Source organism: Capra hircus, chromosome 10 (genome assembly GCF_001704415.2).
Source record: "Capra hircus breed San Clemente chromosome 10, ASM170441v1, whole genome shotgun sequence".
In the NCBI taxonomy this organism is placed as follows: Eukaryota; Metazoa; Chordata; class Mammalia; order Artiodactyla; family Bovidae; genus Capra; species Capra hircus.
Window position 1 is genome coordinate 92,714,058 of NC_030817.1, and position 22,066 is coordinate 92,736,123.

The 22,066-nt window shown below is 44.3% G+C and overlaps 1 protein-coding gene across 2 annotated transcripts in view; it reads right to left on the reverse strand.

Moving 5' to 3' along the window:
* PDE8B (phosphodiesterase 8B) overlaps positions 1-22,066 on the reverse strand; it is a 258,404-nt gene that overhangs the window by 90,343 nt on the left and 145,995 nt on the right. For both annotated transcript variants that reach the window (XM_018053688.1, XM_018053689.1), the window contains exons 2-4: positions 19,689-19,748; positions 6,052-6,242; positions 2,287-2,346 (exon numbers count right to left, since the gene is read on the reverse strand). In XM_018053688.1, the coding sequence (XP_017909177.1) occupies positions 2,287-2,346; positions 6,052-6,242; positions 19,689-19,748 (311 nt within the window). The remainder of the gene's footprint in view (positions 1-2,286; positions 2,347-6,051; positions 6,243-19,688; positions 19,749-22,066) is intronic.

Here is a 22,066-nt window from a genome sequence, read left to right on the forward strand (position 1 = left end):
CGGTAGCGGGAACTCCAGCAGTGGCTGAGAACTGTAGCGCAGGTACGCACCAGAGGCTCCCTCAGAGCGGGAGCAAGTGTACAGGGGCAGCGCGTCGAGGGACGACGTATGTGCAATGCTCGCCCCGCAGAGCACTGTGCCCTTTGACACCCCCGGACATTCTGGAAGCATGACGCCCCCACCCTAGACCTAGCTGGGTCCAACTCTCAGGAGGACAACTGGCATCAGAGGCTGCAGCGCCCCAGAGCCAACAGGAGAGGACAGCCATCAGGAGAGCCAAAGTTCGAGGGAAGGAGACAAAACTCACTGGCTCTCGTTTCACCAGGCGGCTTCCTGCATTGAGCCTGCCTCCAGGTCTCAGAGCTGCAGTTTAAGTACAAGGTGGGGATGGGGTCAGCTGATCGTGAAGTCGTGCTGAAGCTCTGCTGCCATCTTTATGAGACGGTGCCCCCAAGACAGCCCGCAAGTAACATGGCGCATGCGCCGTAGAAATGGGGACGAAAAACGGGACACTAGGGATTGGCCGGAGAAGCAGACAGCTCTGCCTGCCCAGAAATCCCAGGGCATATCTGCCTTGTCACCTGTGGCTGAATCCCACCTGACAGGTAAAAACTCTTCTGCCTCCCTCTTTGGGAGCTCAAGGGTCTACCCTCTCTGGTCAATAAATAAGCAGGGGCACAAAACGGGCTCCAAAGGTATGAATCATGTCCTACGTCACAAGCCGGCTGGCACAAGCAGCATTAATTTTATTACCGTGCGTGCCGAGTCCCTTCAGTCGTGTACGACTCTTTGTGACCCCATGGACTATAACCTGCCAGGCTCCTCTGTCCATGGGATATCCCAGCTAAGAATACTGTGGTCGGTTGCCATTTGGGGAATCTTCCTGACCCAGGGATTGAACCCACGTTTCTTATGTCTCCTGCATTGGCAGGTGGGTTCTTTACCACTACCCGCCACCTGGGAAGCATTATAACTTCCTCTATAAATGAAATATTTTTAAAAACAGGGAAAAAAGTGAAAACTCATAACAAGACACAACAAACCACTACTTGTCAAGGACAAGTACACCTTTTTGCTATATGAGCAGGAAAAAAAACGAATGTTTTGTTTTTGGGCCCATGGAATCAGCCAGGCTTGGGCACATGCTGTGTGGTCTGGTATCCATGTCAAGGCTCTAAGACCCTGTTAAGAGTTCCCAGTCCCCAGAAGATAAGATATAAGCAAGGAGGCTGAAGAAGGCTAGTCCCCTCACTCTTTCCCTTGAGATCCTGTCACCACTAGGATGGCGAGATGCTGAGGCCAGTGGGACAGTTTCTTTACGTCCCTTGGCTCAGACCCTGTGGTAGGTGTCAAAGCGAAGAGACACAGCTCCTAACAAGACACTCAAGGAGTCGCAGGTCAGGAGGAGTCTTTGGTTAGGGCAAGACTTGGAAGCCAGGATTTCTTACTGTCCCAATATGGCCTTAGAATGGATATTTTAAATCTCCCCCTGGGTGGGGCCTGTCTGAGGGAGACTGATACTCTGAGCTGCTGGCCTGTGAGCTCCTCCAGGGCAGCATCTGTGCCAACTCTCAGAACAGGGCCAAGTGTAGTCAGTCCCAGGCTCAGATTAAGGCCTTATGCTCTCCAAAGCTAGTGATGGCCACTAAGTGGCTATAACACATTTTGGTACCGGCAAAGGCTCTCGTCATGCTAGCTGTACAAGCAGCTTTTCTCCTTCCTGGCCTCTCATTCGAAGCGCGGGCCATGTCCTACACGCAGCACAGGGGTTTCTCATTCCACAGTCTCCGACCTACAGCTCAAGCTCCCTTTTTCCCTTCCAGCACGGGCATTCATCCTTTTGTCCTGCTTCTAGCCACATAACAGTCCTAACAGAGACTGCACATTCCTTTTCTGGCAGGGGCTTTGGTGCCAGTTCTCATGGTATAATTTATTTTTTCTTAAGTGAAAAAACAAGCAGTTCCCTATCTCTTTTCTGCAAAGAAAGAAGGTAAGCTGGAACAACATTCTCTTCAGACCTCCTCCTCCTGAGATTTTCCACCCATTTCTAGCATACAGTGAGTAACCATTCTTTTTTTGAGGTGCTAACAGAAATCAGAGAGGATAAAGAGAAAGGCCTACTTATTTCCAGAAACTTGCAAAAAAAGGAAAATCGCAAGTGAGATCGAAGGTTGCTAGTGTCAGGCCAAAGACCTCTCCCCCGGCTTCGCTAGCTCTGAGAACGTGTTACATCAGAGAAGGTTTCAGGAGGAACCGCGGTGCTCCCAGCGGGGGTCGGGAGCTTACGTTTGTGAGACCACGGCGAGGATCACTGCGTGCTCCGAGGGGTTCGTGGCCCGGATTGACCTGCAAAGAGAAAGCGCCACATCAGACCCAGCAATGTGGCCTCGTTCTGGTGACTGACCGACTGTGGGACTTCTTCACAGGGAAAACGGAAGAAAAATCAAACGTCCGTCCAAAGGAGTCTGAAAACACGTGGAAGACAGCAAAAGAAGATGCTCTTATGGATCAGGACAATCTTTGTTTTACTAAAAAAAAAAAAAAAAAAAGAACAAACAAAAACAAACACCCCCCACACACATCTAAAAGAAATTCCCGGGCAATTCTCCAGTAGGTCAGATCTGCCAATGTTCCACTTCAAAAACTGGCAAATTCCACTTAAATTCCATGTTTTCTGATTGAAATTCCACTCTGCAAGAAAACTGGCAGTCCGACAGTTCTCTAGCTATCAGTTTGTACTTGGGGAGCTAATTAAGTTGGACCTGTTTTTCTTTTAAAATAATAGATGGTTCAGACAGTTGATCTTAAAAGAAGGATTGCTGGCAGCTGGATACACAGGTGCAGGTGAAGGTCTTTTAAACACTGTATGAAGAACCACTCCAATTTTTTGGTTGGACGGTTATTTTTGTTCAAATACTTTAAGCAGCTGAGCCATCAGCTAGGGCTGAGAAACGATCGCTGCAGTAACTGTCACTATAATGATGTCTGTCTTACCACGACCCCCTGTCTACCATTTGTTTATTCCCTAGGAACTTACCAGGGTTAAGATACAGAAGAATTCTGAAGTCCAAGAATCTTCCTGGAAACCGTGCTATGCTACAGCTTAGACTCGGGTTTAGACCGCTGGTCCGGGGTCATGAGTCTGATGAATTCTTAAGAAGGGGCCACATACTGGAACCTTCATACAAATAAGCACATCTGTTTCGATCCATCTCCATGGTCTGGCCTCTCCTTATTTCGAGATCCCTCACAAGGGAACCATCCGCCCTGAGAAGTGAAAGCTCAAGGCTGCTCCTGAGGAATCTGTGAAGCAGCTTATATCTGTTTCTTTCTAGCTCCTGGCGTTTCTGCTCCTCTCCATTTTCATGTGTTTGCACCAGCGCTCCCCCAGGGACAGCCAGCTCATACTGCTTCACCCTTGTGACTAAATGTCCTCACCTTCCTCTAAAAATGTACCTTCCTTGTGAGGTCTGTTCCTTGAGACCTCACTCCATGTGAGAAGAAGACTCAAGACAATGGCCAGCTGCTGTCTTTCTGGGAAGTATAGGTCCCCTTGTGGATAAATGGTATTTGAATGAACTCCCTTGAAGAGAGGCCTGAACTCACTGTGGACAGCAGATTACTTCCTGTGCGTGCGTGCTATGCTGCCTCAGTTGTGTCCGACGTTGCAGCCACAGGGACTGTAGCCCCCTAGGCTCCTCTGTCCATGGAATTCTCCTGGTAAGAATACTGGAGTGGGTTGCCATGTCCTCCTCCAGGGATCTTCTCGACCCAGGGATCAAAACCACACCGCTTCCATCTCCTGCACTGGCAGGCAGGTTCTTTACCACTAGCGCCACCTGGGAAGCCCCTGTCCCTACCACGCATTGGTCACGTGAAACTCCACTTATCTCCTGCTTAGGAGCCTTCTACTGAATCCTCAGCAGAAATACCAGGAGCACCTCATGAAAAAAAAATGGACAGCATCTCAGAGGTGTGTGCTCATCTCCAGGGAGCTGCTGCGAACCCCTCACTTTCCTTCAGCCTCTTCCACCCCCTCAAGGTGTCTGGGTGTCTGTTGGGCTACATTCTAAGGGGTGGGGCTTCGGCAAGAGGAAACATGTTATAACTGAGCTGGAGCTCATGCTCACTCAGCTTCTTTTGAGACTGGTTTCTGTGTTTTGAGTCCCTTCCTGCCACTGATCTCTTCTCTCTCATTCCTCCAAAGAAGGAACAGGTGTGGCCAAAGGGACCTGGACCTCTTTCTACTTACGAGGACTAAGGGGGATCCGGGGACTGGTGAGGCCGAGGTCCAAAGAAGCATGCTAAGGTCCAGTCCAGCTCAAAACCCAGCGTCCTGGACCGCTGACAATGAACAACGCATATCTGCTAGGAACGCATCTCCTCTCATTTTAGGCAGGACGTGCTCACAGTCCAGCATCCAGGAATCTCTCCATCAACATGATCAGAAACTGGAAACGCACCAGCAGAGACGTAACCTGGCTTTCGAACTACACAGATGCTTCAGTGTTTTTCTGTGCAGCTAAGACAAAAAGTTCCCTCAACAGGAAACAAAACCACCTTCCTGTATATTCAAGGAAGATTATAAAGTTTATCTACTAAATTGGGCCTTTGCCTGAATTCAAAGAATTCTTCCTATTCATTTCTTCTTTTTATAGCTGAAGACTGACTTATATCATTCTATATATGTACAAAGGATTGTGCTAGTTCTACTAAAAAATCATGTAACCATAAGTGGAGGTCAAGAAAATGCAGATATATTTAGCTATAAGAGACTCAATTCTAGCCTGACAATCATTTTACACACACAACATACATATATATCCACACATGTACATATCTATTTCTTAGTACTTCCCTGGTGGCTTCCCTGGTAACTCAGACAGTAGAGAGTCTGCCTGCAATGCAGGAAACCCGAGTTTGATCCCTGAATCAGGAAGATTCCCTGCAGAAGAGAATGGCAACCCATTCCAGTATTCTTGCCTGGAGAATTCCATGGACTGAGGAGCCTGCCAAGCTAAAGTCCATGAGGTCACAAAGAGTTGGACATGGCTGAACAACTCTTTCTTCCCTTAATACTAAAAATACCCAAATATTTTGTGATATACTTTACTATATAGTTAAACAGGCAAATGTTTCTATGCAGGAAGATAGGATTATTTGAGATCTAGAAGACATTTTAAAACAGGTTCCTTAAGAAAGTTTCTTCTTTGGGAAACTGAAAATGGTCAAAGAATAGCAATGTGATGCCTATGAGGAGAAACTTCTCTTAAATGCACTCATTTCTTGTCAGGGTACCAGCAGGTCTAAGAAGCCATTTCCGTGCCTTTCATTTCACTTGCTAATATTCAAGACAATTCCCATTCTGTTTGTAACTACAGTCTGTCCTGGTCTAGCATTTAATTAGTGACCTCTTCCCATTGAGCTTCAAAGCATTCCACTTATGCCAAATGGATGGGTTCATCCAGAGCTAACTCTGATGACTGCATTTATTTATGAACAGTCAAGCGTTTCCTCCCCAGAGTGCAAGCATTTCTGTAAACAAGCAGGGGCTTTGGATCCTTGGGAGATTCTTCTGCTGCTGAAAAGTGGCTGCCTTTCCTCCCCGACTGCTGTAAAATCCACCCATCTGTTGTCAGGCAGGCAGAAATGGTCTATTTCACACATTTCTGATGTTCATTTTGGGACAGAATAATTAGGATTAAAATATCTGGTTTAAATCCAAACCATATCTGTGTAATAAGAACTGTGTGAATCTCTCTTTTTTTTTTTTTTTAGTGCAACATGAACAACACTCAAGGGGAAAAAATTCCCTATAGTTTTCAGAGGAGCCCAGCTCACACCTCTAAATTCTTTGGAATGCAAATGTGGAAAAATAGAAAAGGCCATAAGAGGAGCTATAGCATTCATTGTAGAGATCTACATACACTGCTTAGAAATATCAGCATATACTTTAGAGACATTTGGGCTGGAACTAAAGACATATATACGTGAATTTCATTTTAAGCTGTTAGGTAGACATTTGCTAATATATTAACATAAATATGGTACCTGCACACTGCTTCTGCATCGAAGTTTCGAGTCTGTCTGTGATCGATTACAATAATCTCATGATGTTTATCTAGAAAGCATTCCAGGGCTGACTCTGGAGTCCGAGCAATATTGCAGCTGTAACCGGCTCTGTCACAGGCCCACCAGAATCCATCACTCTGACTATCTTCCTTTGCAAAGATGAGCAAAACCTGAAACAGACAGAAAAGAGGATCTTGACAGGAGTCATCATCCTTAGAGACGACTGAAAGCAGAGATACATGATACTGGTTGAGGGTGCAGCCTCTGGAGAGGAGCCACCTGGGTTCAACTCCCGGCTGGTCCCCTGGTTCCTGGGGGTCTCTGAACAAGGCAGAGGGTCTCCAGCCTACAGCTTCTCCAATATCAGATGTGCTAAAAACAGTGCCATGTAAGCTAGCTGGCAGGCCTGAGTGAGCACAGAAGACAGGCTCCACCACTGTTGGTGGTTGCTACCCATCTATGATTTCCTAAGTGGCTCTGTCTTCAAATGGACTGATCAGTAAAATGGCAACAGGCCCATCAACATAGGCTAGCCTGTGGTTCACACGTACATGTATTTGGGAGCAACAGGCCCATCAACATAGGTTAGCCTGTGGTTCCCCCGTACATGTATTTGGGGTCAGGGCAGTTGGGGTTTGCCTGAGGTACCTAGAAGCCGCCTCTCCAAACTTAGCATGTAAATCTTTAACCAGACGCAAAAAGGATGGGAACTCAAAACATCCTCAAAAACTAGTTGCAACACCCAGCACTTGCTGAATCTGGAAAGAACAATCATGAAATGTGAAGCTACTGGAGCTAAGGTGAGGAAGCAGGATTCTTTTCTTCTTCACGGGAAAGTGCAGCCCCACTCCCTGGAAAGAAGACGGCAGTGCTTACCACCACCCACGTGCCCTCATCATTCCCTGGGCGCTGGAACCCAGATCCCCTGGGGGCCACAATGCCAGAGATGGCTACACCAGCACCTGAGCTTGTTCATTTGTTTGTTTATGGTCTCCCTTCCCCACTAGAATTGAGTTTGGGGCAGGGAAGATCTGCCTGACTTGCTCCTGCTGTGACCCTCTGCCGGGCAGCACTTGGTACCTGAGTGACTGGATGACTGCGCACAGGGTTTCTGTAAAACGCAAGAGGGCTTTTACTGTCAACTGGAGTAAGACTATGTCACGGCAACAGACTGAATAAGAAGTACATATATTAATATTCTCAGGATACTGATAAGCATTTAACATTCTTCACCATTCAGTTCTCATTTAAACAATTACGAACAGAAGGGACGTTTCTGGTCCTTTAAGCCCAGAGTCAATACCAATCTTCATGATGAAAGGGTGAATGTGTTCCACTTAAAATCAGAAAGAAGACAAATTGATCAATAATTACCACTACATTTTTAAAAATCCTTCACTAACTGAAAACTGACAATATACAGAATAATGAAAATAACAGTATGATGACTCTCATGGACCCATCACCCAGTTTCAGCGGTAAGCAACTCCTGGCCAATGGACCTCAATGCTTTCCCTACCCACTTTCCAACTCTTGTATTAGTTTACAGCAAATCCCACATATTTCACCCATATGCATCTATTAAAGAAAAAAATACTCTTTTCTAAAAAGAGAAAACCACAACACCATTTTATACCTGCTGCTGCTGCTGCTAAGTCGCTTCAGTCGTGTCCGACTCTGTGCAACCCCATGGACGGCAGCCCACCAGGCACCCCTGTCCCTGGGATTCTCCAGGCAAGAACACTGGAGTGGGTCGTCATTTAATAATCCTTTATCATTTAACATCTGAATGCATCATAAATGTCAGTTGTTCTACACTGCTTGAATCATTTCCTGTTTTCTCAAATACCATGATTCCAGAAGAGAAATCATGTTTTTCAGAATGATTTTGATTTTTTCTTTCAGCACATGGCTTGAAATCACATGCCAGGAACACATGAGGCAGCTACCTTTCTTCATGGCTCACTGTGGGCAAGGGTCTGTCAGTCCTCAGGCCAGGCTATCCCCCAGAACCTTTGCTACAGACCTACCCCTGGAAAGAAGTGGGAGGCAGCTCTTCCAAGGGAAGCGAGGGACGCAGCCTTCCGGATCTTGATAGTGAAAAGAAAGCCTTCAAATGGAACTATTAACAATGGAGCTACAGTGAAAAAAATCAGGTAGAATAAATTGGTTTGTACAAAAAGTCACCGGCCTTTAACTTGATGTAGCTGTGGTATTAGCATGAGAAACTCAATATGCAAAGGCTAAACGTCAGGGAAGGTGACTGAACCTCTTGTCCCATCTGTCTGGCTGAATAATGATTGCTAAGCAAGAACCTCAACACTTTATGTTTCCTTTATACATTTATGCCTCAGTATTTAACTAATGCTTCCCTAGTGGCTCAGTGGTAAAGAGTCCGCCTGCAATGCAGGAGACATGAGTTGGACCCCTGGGTCAGGAAGATCCCCCAGAGAAGGAAATGGCTACCCACTCCAATATTCTCGCCTGGGAAATCTCAGGGACAGAGGAGACTGACGGTCTAGAGTCTACGGGGTCGCAAAAGAGTCGAACATGACTTAGCAACTAAACAACGTTTGACTAATGCAATAAGACCCTAACTGTATCCCCATATTGGCCACGGATACAGGTACTAATCTCTGATGTCTTATGTGTCCTTAAAAGACTGGAGTGCTCCACTTTTGGAAAAATAATGTCATTATTCAAATATTCTTGAGCACCTACTATGTGTAGACATGATTTTTTATTGCTTAGAGTATGCTAACAAAATAAATATGACCTCTTGACCTCAAACGACAGGCATAATAAATAAACAAACGATATGGAATGCTGAAAGTGGTAAGTGCTAGGTGAAACAGTAGAGGCTGCTGGGAGCAGTGTTAAGTAGGGTGCTTAGGGTAAGCCTCACCGAGGAAGTGACATATGAGCAGATGCCCAAAGAAGATGGAAAAGTCAAAATGACCACTGAAGATAAATCATCCCACAAAGAGGGAACAGACCCACTGGTCCCTTCAGTGGGATGCATGGCTGATGCGTTTAAGAACTGCAAGGAAGCCAGTGTGATGGGGGGGGGGGGTGGGGGGGGGCGGTGCGGCGCGCAAAAGAGAGGGACAGGAAGTGGAGGTCACAGCAGAGGGCTCCGTTGTGTAATGCCTTGTAGCCACTTTGGGAAGTTATGCTGGATTTCACATGGAAACTTACAAACCAACTGAACATGTAGGGACTTGTATTAATCACGCCTTAATTTTTTTTTTTTTTTTGGCTGTGTTGGGTCTTAGTTGTGGCATTCGGGATCTTAAGTGGTGGCATGTGAACTCTCAGCTGTGGCATGTGGGATCTAGTTCCCTGACCAGGGGTCAAACCTGAGCCCCCCCACATTGGGAGTGCAGAGTCTCAGCCAGGTTAGCCTCTGCATTTCTAATGCTTTGATGTCTAGAGCCTTGCTGACTCTGGAGAGATGCCCCTGAGGGCTAGCCAGTTCTCCGATGCCTAGAGAAAGCCACGGACTTGCCTAGGAATGCATTTTCCATATGCAAACCAATCCAGAGTGGGCTCCTACCACCTCTACCACTCGCTAACCCTCTGGACCACTATCCACCTGTCCTAAGTCACTCCAGGGCCAGGTACCAGGCAACTAGGGACAGTCCTTCTGCCCAACACGTCTCATGAGTGATGCAGCCAGTCAAACCTGTCTACCCTGCCATCCCTGCCTCACCGCTTCGCACAGAGAGCATAACCACAGCCCCTGCCCACGCTTTGCCCTTACGCTCCCTGCCTCCAGCCGGCCTCTGTGCATCCCTCTGTGGTCCTGCGCGGCCTGCCCCCTCCTCCCGGGAACTGTGAGGAATAAACTCTGTTTCAATGACAGTAGCTCCTACGCTGTTGGCTTCACCCTGCCTGATTAAAAACTAAAGTCTACATACTGAAACAAGAATACTCATAAAAGTACTCACTAGAAACATCTCTCTAGGTGCTATTCAAAATTCTTTCCATTTATAAAAGATTAATTCAGAAAGACTACTTTTCAATGATTCAATTCCTAAGCCAAGTGAAAATCTATGGCAATTAAAAAATATATATATTTTAAAGTACTATAGCCATGACATTGTTGTTAAGGTCTGCCTATCTGGAAAATTCTCTTTTCTCTAGGAAGACGGCAAGTTACCAAAGTTATACTCTCTGCCCCTATCTCCTAGGCCACAGCTGGGCTAATAATGTTGTTTTTGGGAATTTGAAATTTGAACAGAGAGACACAGAGGCTGAGAATTAGGACCCATGGGCCATTAATATAGAGAGATTGAAGGAAGAACCTCAAATTCCTTCTGTCAAAATACTCAGAAATGGCTCACTGCCACCCTTTCTAAACCATGGCTTTCAATTCTTCCTTGGATTCTGGGGAAAAAAAATACACTAATATATTTCTTATTCATTTACTATTTTGTGAAAGGCAACTGTTACTCCAAACCAAAGAATGCTGCTGCTGCTTCTGCTAAGTTGCTTCAGTTGTGGCCAACTCTGCAACCCCGTAGACAGCAGCCCATCAGGCTCCCCCGTCCCTGGGACTCTCCAGGCAAGAATACTGGAGTGGGTTGCCATTTCCCTCTCCAATGCATGAAACCAAAGAATGCAACCCCTAAAAAACCTTATGTGATACAGTCCCTCTTCAAACTTATCATTTTATGTATCAGTATTTAGTTTCTTGTTAAACATGTCAATGTATAAATGTTTACCGACCATTCATTGAGGCAAATCCCTTAAAGTGATTTTTAAAGGGATGATTATTAAATGACTTTTATGATTAAAATGATTTTTACAAAATAATTAATGAAAGCATATAGCCGAACTTGGGACTTCCCTGGCAGTCCTCTGCCTTCCAATGCAGAGGGCACAGGTTCAATCCCTGATCAGAGAACTAAGATCCCACATGCCGCACAGTGTGGCCAAAAAATGTAAACAAAAAAAAGCATATTGCTTTTTATTTATAGAGTAAAAGTAAACTCACTCTCACCTGCTCTAAATAGTATGTGGAACATTCCTCTGAAGAACACTTTTGTTGATCTCTCGCATAAGATATAAGACCTGGGAGGAAGAAGCTGATGGAGACAGCCAGAGTCCAGTGTCCACCCCCAGGCCCAGGCAGGGGCACGTTCAGGTAAGCAGATAAGCACGAGGGGTGCACAGCTGGCCAGCGACCAAAGCCAGAGCGCAGGCAGGGCCTCCAGGGAAGGAGTCCACGCACAGCACAACGGGGAGAAGGAAGCAGTTTCCTTACACCAACCTCATGCGCTGCTGCAAACCCAGCAGAAGAGAACTGAAAGCAGCCCTGTGGTGAAGCCTGGGACAACGAGGAAACGTCTTCCTCTGGAGCAGGTCTTGGCCAGCTTGGGTTTTGTCCGGAATCGGGACACATACTCAGGCAGTGCCCACTCTGCATGGTAGCGCCAGACCATACAAACGACCATGCGAAGCAAACTGAATGAAGAATGGTCGCAACTACTGTTCTAAGGCATTCAGAAATTTTGTCAAAACATACAAAACCTTTACCATTGGTTATAAGTGTACAGGGAAATGAAAAACATAAAACTAACACCTATCCAGTGCTCTTTCTTTGAAACACTAGAAACTGAGACTCTGAAGTTTCTCCAGCTTACTGAGTAGTTTGCTCGCCTTCTTCCCGCTGTATAAACTATATGAGCCTCTTTATGCCTTGGTGAATTATAAACTCCTACGTCTGGATAAACTGCCAACATTTTATCCTCTGTACTTTCAATGTCATGAAATGTCCCGGAGTTCCTTTAATGAACGTGCAGTTTCCTGTTGGCATCACTTCATCTGTGATATTTCATCCTTTTCATCACAATCACTTTCTTCACTTAGCTCAATAAACTTGCGCTGAGACTAACTTCCCCTGGCTACACCCTGGAATACCTCACTGGCAGCAGTGTGAGCCCTGCCAGCCAGCTTTCTCCTCTAGCTCCATTTACCCTGCCATTTCACTTCTGGCATTATCACCTTCCATTTCCTTATTATGCTTTCATTCCGGGTGGCTACCTTCCTCTTTCGACCATCAGCTTCTGTGTAATGTCATGTAGGCTATTACAGAGAAATAAAGGGGCACACTTTGCTTTACCAGAGACTGTGAGACAAGCCTTGAGATTGTCGCTGTCCAGGCTGCACATCTGTCTCTGATCATGCTGCACGTTTGTAATTTATGTAATGACTTGCGGACTGAAGAGCTATCAGAAAAGTTTGTAGCAACCTGATGCAATTATCACAGTTCAAACACCAATGTGACTGCAATCTTTGTGACCAGGCATTAGTTAAACCTACTCTGTGTATACCGAAACTGTGCAAAGTGAAGGCTACTTGTGTGTGCAGGGTGCTCAGCCGCTCAGTCATGTCTGCCTCTTTGTGACCCCGTGGACTGTACCCCGCCAGGCTCCTCTATCCATGGGGATTCTCCAGGCAAGAACACTGAAGTGGGTTGCCATGCCTTCCTCCAGGGGATCTTCCTGACCCTGGGACTGAACCCACGTCTCTTGCGTCTCCTGCACTGCAGGCTGATTTTTTTTATCTGCTGTGCCATTGGGGTGTGGCTTTTCAAATGTAGCAATGAAAACCTCAAAATGTCAGGCTGGGCCTCCCTCAACTTCTACCTGCATTTTTTGGAATTGCAAAGTTTAAATCATCTTTCAACCCAAGCCTGATTGATGAAGTAATGGATAACACAGGGCAGGGTCCAGGGAATCAGTGCGGGGGTCTGGTGTAAGAGGTTGCAGAGGGGTAGCAGCCAGACAGCAGGTGACCTGGGGGGTGTCCTAGAGGCAATAACAGGAACAGGGACTGTGACTCTCAGGAGTTTTCAGGGCAGGAAGGGACTCTGGGGGTGAGTCCCACCATCACCCATTCAACAGATGAGGGCAGCAACTTCCCCGAGCAAAGAAGTCGCAGAACTAGACCCATAATCCCCAGCTCCTCCTTCAGTGATCTTTCTGATGTCCCTGGGCTGTGTTGGAAGTATAACCATTCCTTTGACATGTTTTATCAAGAAGGTCTGAAAAACTATCTTTCTGAGGACAGCAATAAGCTGTCTTTGACAGTTAAATGAGAATGAAACGATATAATCATGAAAAAGATGAAAAAAACAAACTCTAACTTTTCCTTAACTTGCAGACAGTGTACACACTCATCACTATTAGTGTTCTTTCTAGAAAGGATACGCCTACCTGTCTCCAAATGGATTGTCAGTGTCCACAATTAAACATCTAATTTCCAGGACACTTGGTTTGGCTTTAAGCAAAAGCCAGGGAACAAGGAGCTCCTAAGAGTAGACCACGTGTATTAAGTGGTCACTGAACAACTGGCCAGTGTGATCATAGGTGGGGTCGATTCATTTGGAGAAAACAGTTTGGGAGCTTTCCTTAAATGTCCCTAGGAAAGTGATGCTCATATACCTCGTCTAATACATCTTTTTGGTTATCTGATGTTGACTAAACTCTGAAATTTGTGTATACTGGAACTATGCAAAGTGAGGGCTTTTTCAAGTAGCTATAGTTTGATGAGAATTTAAGGGCCAGCCTACTGAAAGGACTTTAAATACACTACCTCATTTAGTAACCCTTTCACAAATCTTTCTTTGGAGGTGGGCATCATCCCCACTTACAGATGTGGGAACTGAGGTATGGAATGGTTAAGAGACACACCCAAGTCATCAGCTAACAAGATCTGAACTGTGGTTGACCTGAGCCTCAAGCTTGTATAATCATAAGTAATATGCCCTGTTTTTACCCCTAAAATGCTGGACCCTAACAACTAAAATCCCTAACAACTCTGTGGTTCCGTGAAACTGGCTGGGTAGAGGACACTCCTGGTGCCAGCAATCAGGACAGACAGGAGAGACGACGCTGACCACAGGGAGTTACTGAAGCTGAACATTTCCATCACTCCATCACTTAATGTGTCAAGAGTAGCTTCCCACAAGGCCAAAGGATTGCCAGATAAAGTCTCCAATATATAATGGTTCTGGGGGGAAAAATAAAATCCATGTCCTCACAATATGGAAGTATACGTTTTAAAGGAAACGGCTGTCTTGCTGGGAGAATGCTCAGGTCACAGCAGTCAGGATCTGCTTCCAAGACCAGCTGCAAGGCTCAGTCTGAGGGGTGGGGGCGGCAGCAGTCTAAGCAGAAATAATTCCACACACTGGAAAGTGAATACGCTCCAGGCATTGACGAAGGAAGGGCCTCTTGGTTTCCAGATGGCATCATGTTGATAAAAATCTATTGCCTCATAATATTCCCCCTACTTTTCTTTTTCGCCAAGACTGGAAAACATGCCCTGCCGTGAGTCACAGGCACTCACCCAGGAGAGCTGTCCTCTACACCTCCGCAAGGCACATCCGCCCACTCCACCCCGACAGTGCTCCGCCAGCCCACGTCACACTGCCTGGCCACCACATGGGAGCAAATTCCCCCCAGTGACCTCAGAAACGCACCCTCCAAAGCGACCACATCCTGGAATATGCTTGTCAAGTAAGTTCCTCCCAAGTCCTACGGGCTCCGGCTGACACAGTTAACATTTTCAGCAAGGCAGTGAAATTACAGAGCAGGTATTTTTTTTCTCCAAGAAATAAAATGTAAAAACTAAGATTCTAGGCCCTTTCTAAGATGGTTGCAATGACAGTATCAGAAGCACAAGAACACTTGATTAGATACCACTGCCCTTCCAGTGAGAATGTAAAAGACAATTGAAAAACCAGCCAGATTCCCTGGGTGATCAGGGGTCATCCTGTGGCTCCCTTCCTCCTGATAACACCTGCTGTGGAGTCTTGAGCATGTGGACTTGAACTGGATGGATCGGTGCCTAGAATTATGCTTGAATGAGACCCAGGAGTAAAGGCATCCTTGGTTCTAAGTTGAGCTTATTTTTTAAAAAAGAGTTTTCTTAATTATTCCGCCCCTCATTCAGAGAGGGACTCTTGACTACTTTTAGCTGCTGTCACAGGGCCCAAACTCATGGGACAGGAATCAGGCAGGTACATGGTACCACTGGAACCATCCCACCTCTTATGCTGGCTGATGGATTCATGGCATTAATTTTTTTAGCTACTATATTTCACAGCTTATGAGCACAAATTTTAAATGTTTTATTATGCTTTAACATACCAAATGTAAGTCCAAAATTACAGACAACTGAGGCTATTATAGAATATTTAAATACTGCAAAGGACTACATCTTACTTCAGAGGACAGAAATATAGTATACTTGAGACTTTGTTACAAAATTTGACTGCTAAGCAAACATATTAAAAATAATTTAAGGAAAACCGCTAAAGTAGGAGCCTAACTTAAACCTTCTAAAACAGAGAAAGTAAAAAGGTAATTTTGAAAACCATTTTAACAAAAAGTAGAAACAAGTGGAAAAGGGTAATAAAATAGAAAATACAAAAGAAGACTAATTATATCAGTAATCACACTCAATACAACCAGATTAAACTTACTTATTAAAGTTAGTTTATCAGAATAGGTTTTAGAAAAATAAAACTATGTGTTCCGTATAAGAGGGATATTTAACATAAAGTTATAAATAAAACTGACAGTGAAAAGATAGAAAAAGGTGTATCAGGAAACTATTAACTAAAGAAAGCTGGTCCAACCATATTACCAACAAATAAAATATAAATTAAGGTAGACGTTTAAAGAGGGACAATATATAAAAGATCAGTTACCAAGAACATACACAAATCTAGAACTTGGATACAGATTAACATGGCAGATTCAAAACATCAGAAAATATTTTAAAAAATATTGAGGCTACTGACATATCCATTACAATAGAAACTGACACAACACAGAAAGTTAAGATAGAAGTGGTTTGAATAGCATCATTAATCAAGGTGAATTAATTTCAGAGATATAGAAGTCTGGCTTCCAGAAACAGGAATATATCTTCTTAAAAGTTTTGTGTGGAAAATTTAATAACTGGCTACATTACTTACTGGCTGCCAAACAAGTTGCAACAAGTATCAAAGAATCAGTAACAAAGGCATCAAGGGATAATTCAGTGGAGCAAGGAATAGTCATTTCAACAGATAGAGCTAGAATAATGGGGCTTCCCTGGGTGGCTCAGTCAGTAAAGAATTTGTCTGCAGTGCAGGAGACCCAGGTTTGATCCCTGGGTTGGGAAGATCCCCTAGAGGAGGAAATGGCTACTCACTCCAGCATTCTTGCCTGGAGAATCCCCTGGACAGAGGAGCCTGCAGGGCTGCAGTCCATGAGGTCCCAAGAGTTGGACGTGACTTAGCGACTAAACCACCACCACCATCCGGTATGGAGAGGGAAGGAGCCTTAACCTCTTTACTACACCATACCTAAAAGGGAACTTGAGTTATAGATCTAAATTAAAATTTAACAACAAAGTTCCCAGAAGAAAACAAGTAATCTTCAACCTGGGATTAAAGATTCTCAGAACACAGAACCATAAAAGGAGTGACAAATTAGGCTGCATCAAAACTAATATTTTTGTTCAAAATCCAAATTTATGAAAATGAAGACAAGAGCCACGGTTTAGAAGAAAATATTCTCAAAATCTGACAGAGGACTTGAACAAGAATATGTAAAGAATTCCCACAACCCAGTAATTTTTAAAAAGTCAACCCCACTAAAAAGGAGCCGAAGACTTAACTAAATATTCATACAAGATTTTTCAAATGGCCAAGCAGCAAATTAAAAATTGGCCCAACATTATGAGTCATGGAGAAATGCAAATTACGTTACCATAAGTCAGTGCTACTCACCTAGTAGATGAGCTGAAATTAGAAGACTGAGACATATATTACCAAGGATTTGGAGTATTCAGAACTCACATCGCTTATAGAAGTGCAAAATGGTAGAGCTTTAAGAAAAGATCTGGATGTATCTTATAAAACTATAAACACAGATCTGGATGTATCTTATAAAACTAAATACACTTGTTTTGAAAGTTCAAGAGGACATTAGGCAAATAGTAAAAGGCATTCAGATTGGGAGGAAAGTAGTAATGATTTGATTTTGTATATAGAAAATCTTTAAAAACTCACAAAAATATAAAAGCTAATAAGTTCAGCAAGATTGCAAGGTACAAGAACAACATACAAAAATAAATTTTTTTTCTATACATTAACAATGAACAACCCAAAATGAAAGTCAGGAAACAATTCCATTTGCCATAGTACCAAGTAAATAAAATATTTCAGGAATAAATATAACAAAAATAGGAAACACATTCACTAAAAACTACAAGACAGTGATGAAAAAATTAAAGAAAATCTAAATAAACAGAAAAACACATTAATGGATTAGAAGACAAAATGGTTAATATAGCAATAGTCCCCAAACTGACCTACAGATTTATTGCAATCACTATCAAAATCCCAGCTGGTCCTCCCCTCCCCAAATTAACAAGTTGGTCTTGAAAATGGTATGAAGATGCAAGGGACTCAGCAAAAACAGTCTTAAAAAATAAGAAAGGGGATTCACACTTCAAAGCTACAGAAATCAAAGCAGTGTGTACAGACATATATCAATGAAATAGACTTGAGAATCCAGAAATAAACCTTCACAATTAAAGCCATATGATTTTAGGAAACGGTACCAAGACAACTCCATGGTGGAAGGAACATTCTTTTTAACAAATGCTGCTGCACAACCAGACATCCATATGCAAAAGAATGAAGCCCTACCTCACACCATATACAAATATTAAGTCAAAATGGATCATAGAGCTAACTCGTAAAACTACAAAACTCTTGGACGAAAACAAAGGAGTAAATCTTTGTTACCTTAGATTAGGCGACAGATTCTTAGGTATCACACAAAATGATAAAAAAAAAAATTCAAAATGATGACTACTGCATGACAGTTTCAAATAAAATTTAAGTGACTCAAAACAAAGTGTTAATGGATACATAGATATGCAGAAGACATACACAAATACCTATCATAGTCAATCTCCAAACAGTGGTTACTTTTAAGGAAGAGAGAGGAGGGCAAAGGGAAAAAATAGTTTATAAAGTATCTGTAATCTCTTGTTTCTAAAATGAGCTCAAACAAATAGGACATCTTTGATAAAATAAATTTATCATACTTGACAAAATTTGCATATTTGATAAAAGTGGGTATGGGGATACACATGTACTTTTATGAATATTTGAAACACTTTACATTTTAACAAACATAACAAAAATAACGGTATTTTAAAAGAATGAGATGTCCTTATCATGAGCATTCATTGCCAGTAGAGCACAGGGTGAAAAATGAAGGTAAATTAAGTTAACTGATCTGAAACCACATGAATTCCAAGAAAGAGTCTGGATATTACTTTGGGAATAAATACTGATATCAGAACTTTGGCACTGCCTTTATTCAAAATGGACTACAAAGTCCCATGCCCCTAGGATGAATACTGGAATTTTCCACTTGTTTGTATTCTATATAAATAGTTGGGGCTTATGTTTATTTTAATAAATTCTCACTCCCTCTCTCTCTGCTCCTAAATTTGTTTCATCCAGTTTTCCCAAACTTAAATCTCTTGTTTCACTCCCCCTGCCCCAGATTTGCATTTCCTTTTCCAAGAAACACTAAGCTGTTTTCTTTTCCAATCGCTCATAAATCAAACAGTGCATTTCTCTGGTTGGTTTTTCACTTTCATCTACATGTTAACTGGTTTGTTTACATGTTTCCTGCATGTTTACTTGTCGGGAGAGCAGAACAAACGGGTGCTAAAAAGCGACAGTTTCACAAGGAGAAAGGTGGCCCACATAGGCCTTAGCAGGAAGATGCAGACGTAGATGAGGCCCTAACACACCCCTCTCAGACCTGTCTCCCACAGGGTGCCCGTGAAGCTGGAGGGGCTGTGGGGAGGACACAGTCGCTGTCAGTTAGAGGGAAGTTAGTGCGCAGGTGCTGGCCCTTCTCTCCCTGTAGATGGTAGCCTTGGTGTCTAAGAGCCCAGTAGGCTGCCTGGCCCAAGACACACAGGACAACAGTTATCATTCCTGAGCACCTTCCGCTGCCAGGCAGTGTCCCAAGCACTTGATGGTTATTTCATTGAACTTCGGAAACTCATAATTTCCTAAGAGGGAGGCATCACCATCTCCACTTTACAGATTTCTTTACTGGGTAGAGAAGTGAAGCAATACATCCAAGGTCACACAGCTGGAAAGGGCAGACCAGGGTTCCCATCCAGCTGCGGCTCATGGCAAAGCCTGCCCTTTACCGCTCATGGCGTCTTCTCTTTCCAGCTGCGGGAGCGGCATGCAGAACAGACTCGTTTTTTTGGTGAAGCATTGTAGTTCCTCACAACCCACCATGCAATCAATTTACCTATCATATCATACTCCAGATGGGGTGGTGTTTTCTTCAAGAAACCAATCTGATATGTCAAGTATGACATTAATAAAAACAAGTGTTTGCACACAGACACACACACACACACACACACACACACACACCCATGTTTGGATGCTTGGGTGTGCATCTCAGAGTAAGGGTGGCATCTGCTATAGTTGAGGCGAGCCCCTCAGATGGGGCTCCTATAACTACTTCTCTGCACACCGAGCCCTAAGGGGAACAGAGGCGTACCTGGATAGGATCCTGTGTCAATCTCATGGGCCCGATGCGTACCTCCGCAGAAGAAACCTGCTAAAAAATACAAGAAGAAAGCACGTGAGATGTGTTGAGTCACAAGCTACAGGAATTGACACATTGTTCCTGACACTGGATATTATATCATGCTCCTTTGCTGCTAAATAAAAGGATCCCAAGTTAATGACATGGAGACAGTTGCTAAAACATCCTGTACAATACAGTTCTGATTTTGTAAAAGTACACATACATTTATACGCCTTGAAATGTCTGGGAGGATATATCCCCGAATGCTAACTGGTGGGATTTCAGGTTATTTTTCTTTTAAGTGTATGGCTTTTTACAATAAGCACTTATTATTCTTTACTCTCTCTGTGGGAGAAAAAAATGGATTATTTACTGAGCACCTACTATGCTGCACATGGTGCCAGGTTGTTACTCCTCTGAAATGTCTAAAGAGTAAAAATTTCTCTCATATGTGGAAGCTAAAGCATTTTGATGGTTTTAACAGCTTTTCCCATATTGAGATCTTATTTTTTATCTTCATGTTTTGATGTAAGGAATAAACAGCTCACTCTTATTTGTGTGGATCATGACTAAATTATCCATTTCAGTTGCACTTCCTCAAATGAACTGAGTGACCCCACACCACGACTGTAAGAAGCTGAACTCTGCCCCATGACACCAGGAATGAGCCTGGGTGTTCACTGGCCCACACCACACAACTGCTTTTGGCTGCAAGCAGAGAGCAGAGACGTATCTTCATTTTAAACTACTGGACTGAAGGTTCTGCCTCACCTCCATGGGTCCAGATGTGTTCTTCTCTAAGAGGATGCAGTGTTCTGCCTCTGCTTGGCAGCTTTTCCTGCAATCAACACACTAGGTTGGCCCCCGTGAGTCGGATGGGACACCTTCAGAGTTCACAGGACTGGAGTCACCATAGGGACCCAAGGGTCAGAGGAGGCTTTATCAGGTAAACGATAAGGCAGAACTTTCTTTAAATTAGACTTTGAAGACTAAATACTTCCCTTTCTCGCCCTTTAACTTTCGGTGGGCATGGGGTGAATCTTCTCCAACGCCTGACTGTGAACTGCCAACATTCTGCAGTCCATGGGGTCGCGAAGAGTCGGACATGGTTGAGTGACTGAATTGAACTGAGGCAAAGCTACATCCTGCAAGGTATCTATACTGATACCCGTGCCCAGCATGTGTGTGCAGCCCCAGAATTCTACTGGAAGAGGAGTGTCACCAGGCTTCCTGCATCACTGGGACTCTGGCCCCCCCATGCAGCTTCACCCTAAGAGCAGTTTTGCTTGTTTTTGGTCTAAAAGAGACACGCCTCTTCAAAAATACTGCAACTGCCAGAATCCTACTAAAAAGTTAATGGTTAAGAAGTGAAACCAGCTTCGTACAGACAGATAGATCTGATTGATAACCTAAGCTATCTCTGCACTCTCTGTGATGTCTGCTGGGTAGACTGCCTCTACCACACACAGGAACCCCCCTCCCAACAAGGCCTCCTGTGGTTGTTCCAGCAAAACTGGCCCTGAAGAGGGACGCCCAGGGACGGAAGATAGATAAAGTGAGAAATCAACAAGAGGTTAAAAGGAATAAAATAAAAAGTGACTCACATTGGAAGGCTAAGGGACTGAGGGAAGAGCAGAGACTGTCCCCTAAATGGACACACGCCTACATACTCTGAAGGAACCAAGATGGGCATGAGGTCATTAAGTGGGCCATCTTCAACTCTGCCAGGAAAGCACGTGATGACTTTGGGAGCCCCATGGCCCCAGCCCTGAGCTGAGCCCTTTCATGTGAGCAACCTTGGCAAGAGGCAGGCCACGGCCACTGAGCAACTGCATGGAGATTCAGGAGCAACCCTCAACCTAGATCTTTTTCTTGCTGTCAGATAGGAAAGGCCCTCCAGCTTTCTCCAGAGCCACCAGAGTTCCCTGCCTGCATCCAGCATGGTAACCTCTACCTAACCCAGGTCAGCAGAGGCCTGGCAGCATTGCTGAGCTCCAAGGCGTCTCTCTCCCATCTCCACCCAGCCCCACCCCCAGCCCCACGTCCCTGGGCCGCCTCCCTGGGAACACAGGTCGCCCTTGGCACCAGCCTGGAGGCCTCTGCGTCTGTAGCCAATGTCTGTGTAGCCGAGCCAAGATTCTCTACTTCGGAGATTGAACTGTGAGCAACTGCAGATACACAGATCCTCAATTAGCATATTAGCTCTGATTCCAGGAAGTCACCACATTTGCCAAGGACACAGCAGCAAGAAGGAGGTGGGGTCATGGGTATTACAATTCCAGCTCTGGAGAGGAGAGGAGGAGAGGAGAGACACACTTCCTAGCCACCTCAACCACAAGCTCTCCCCT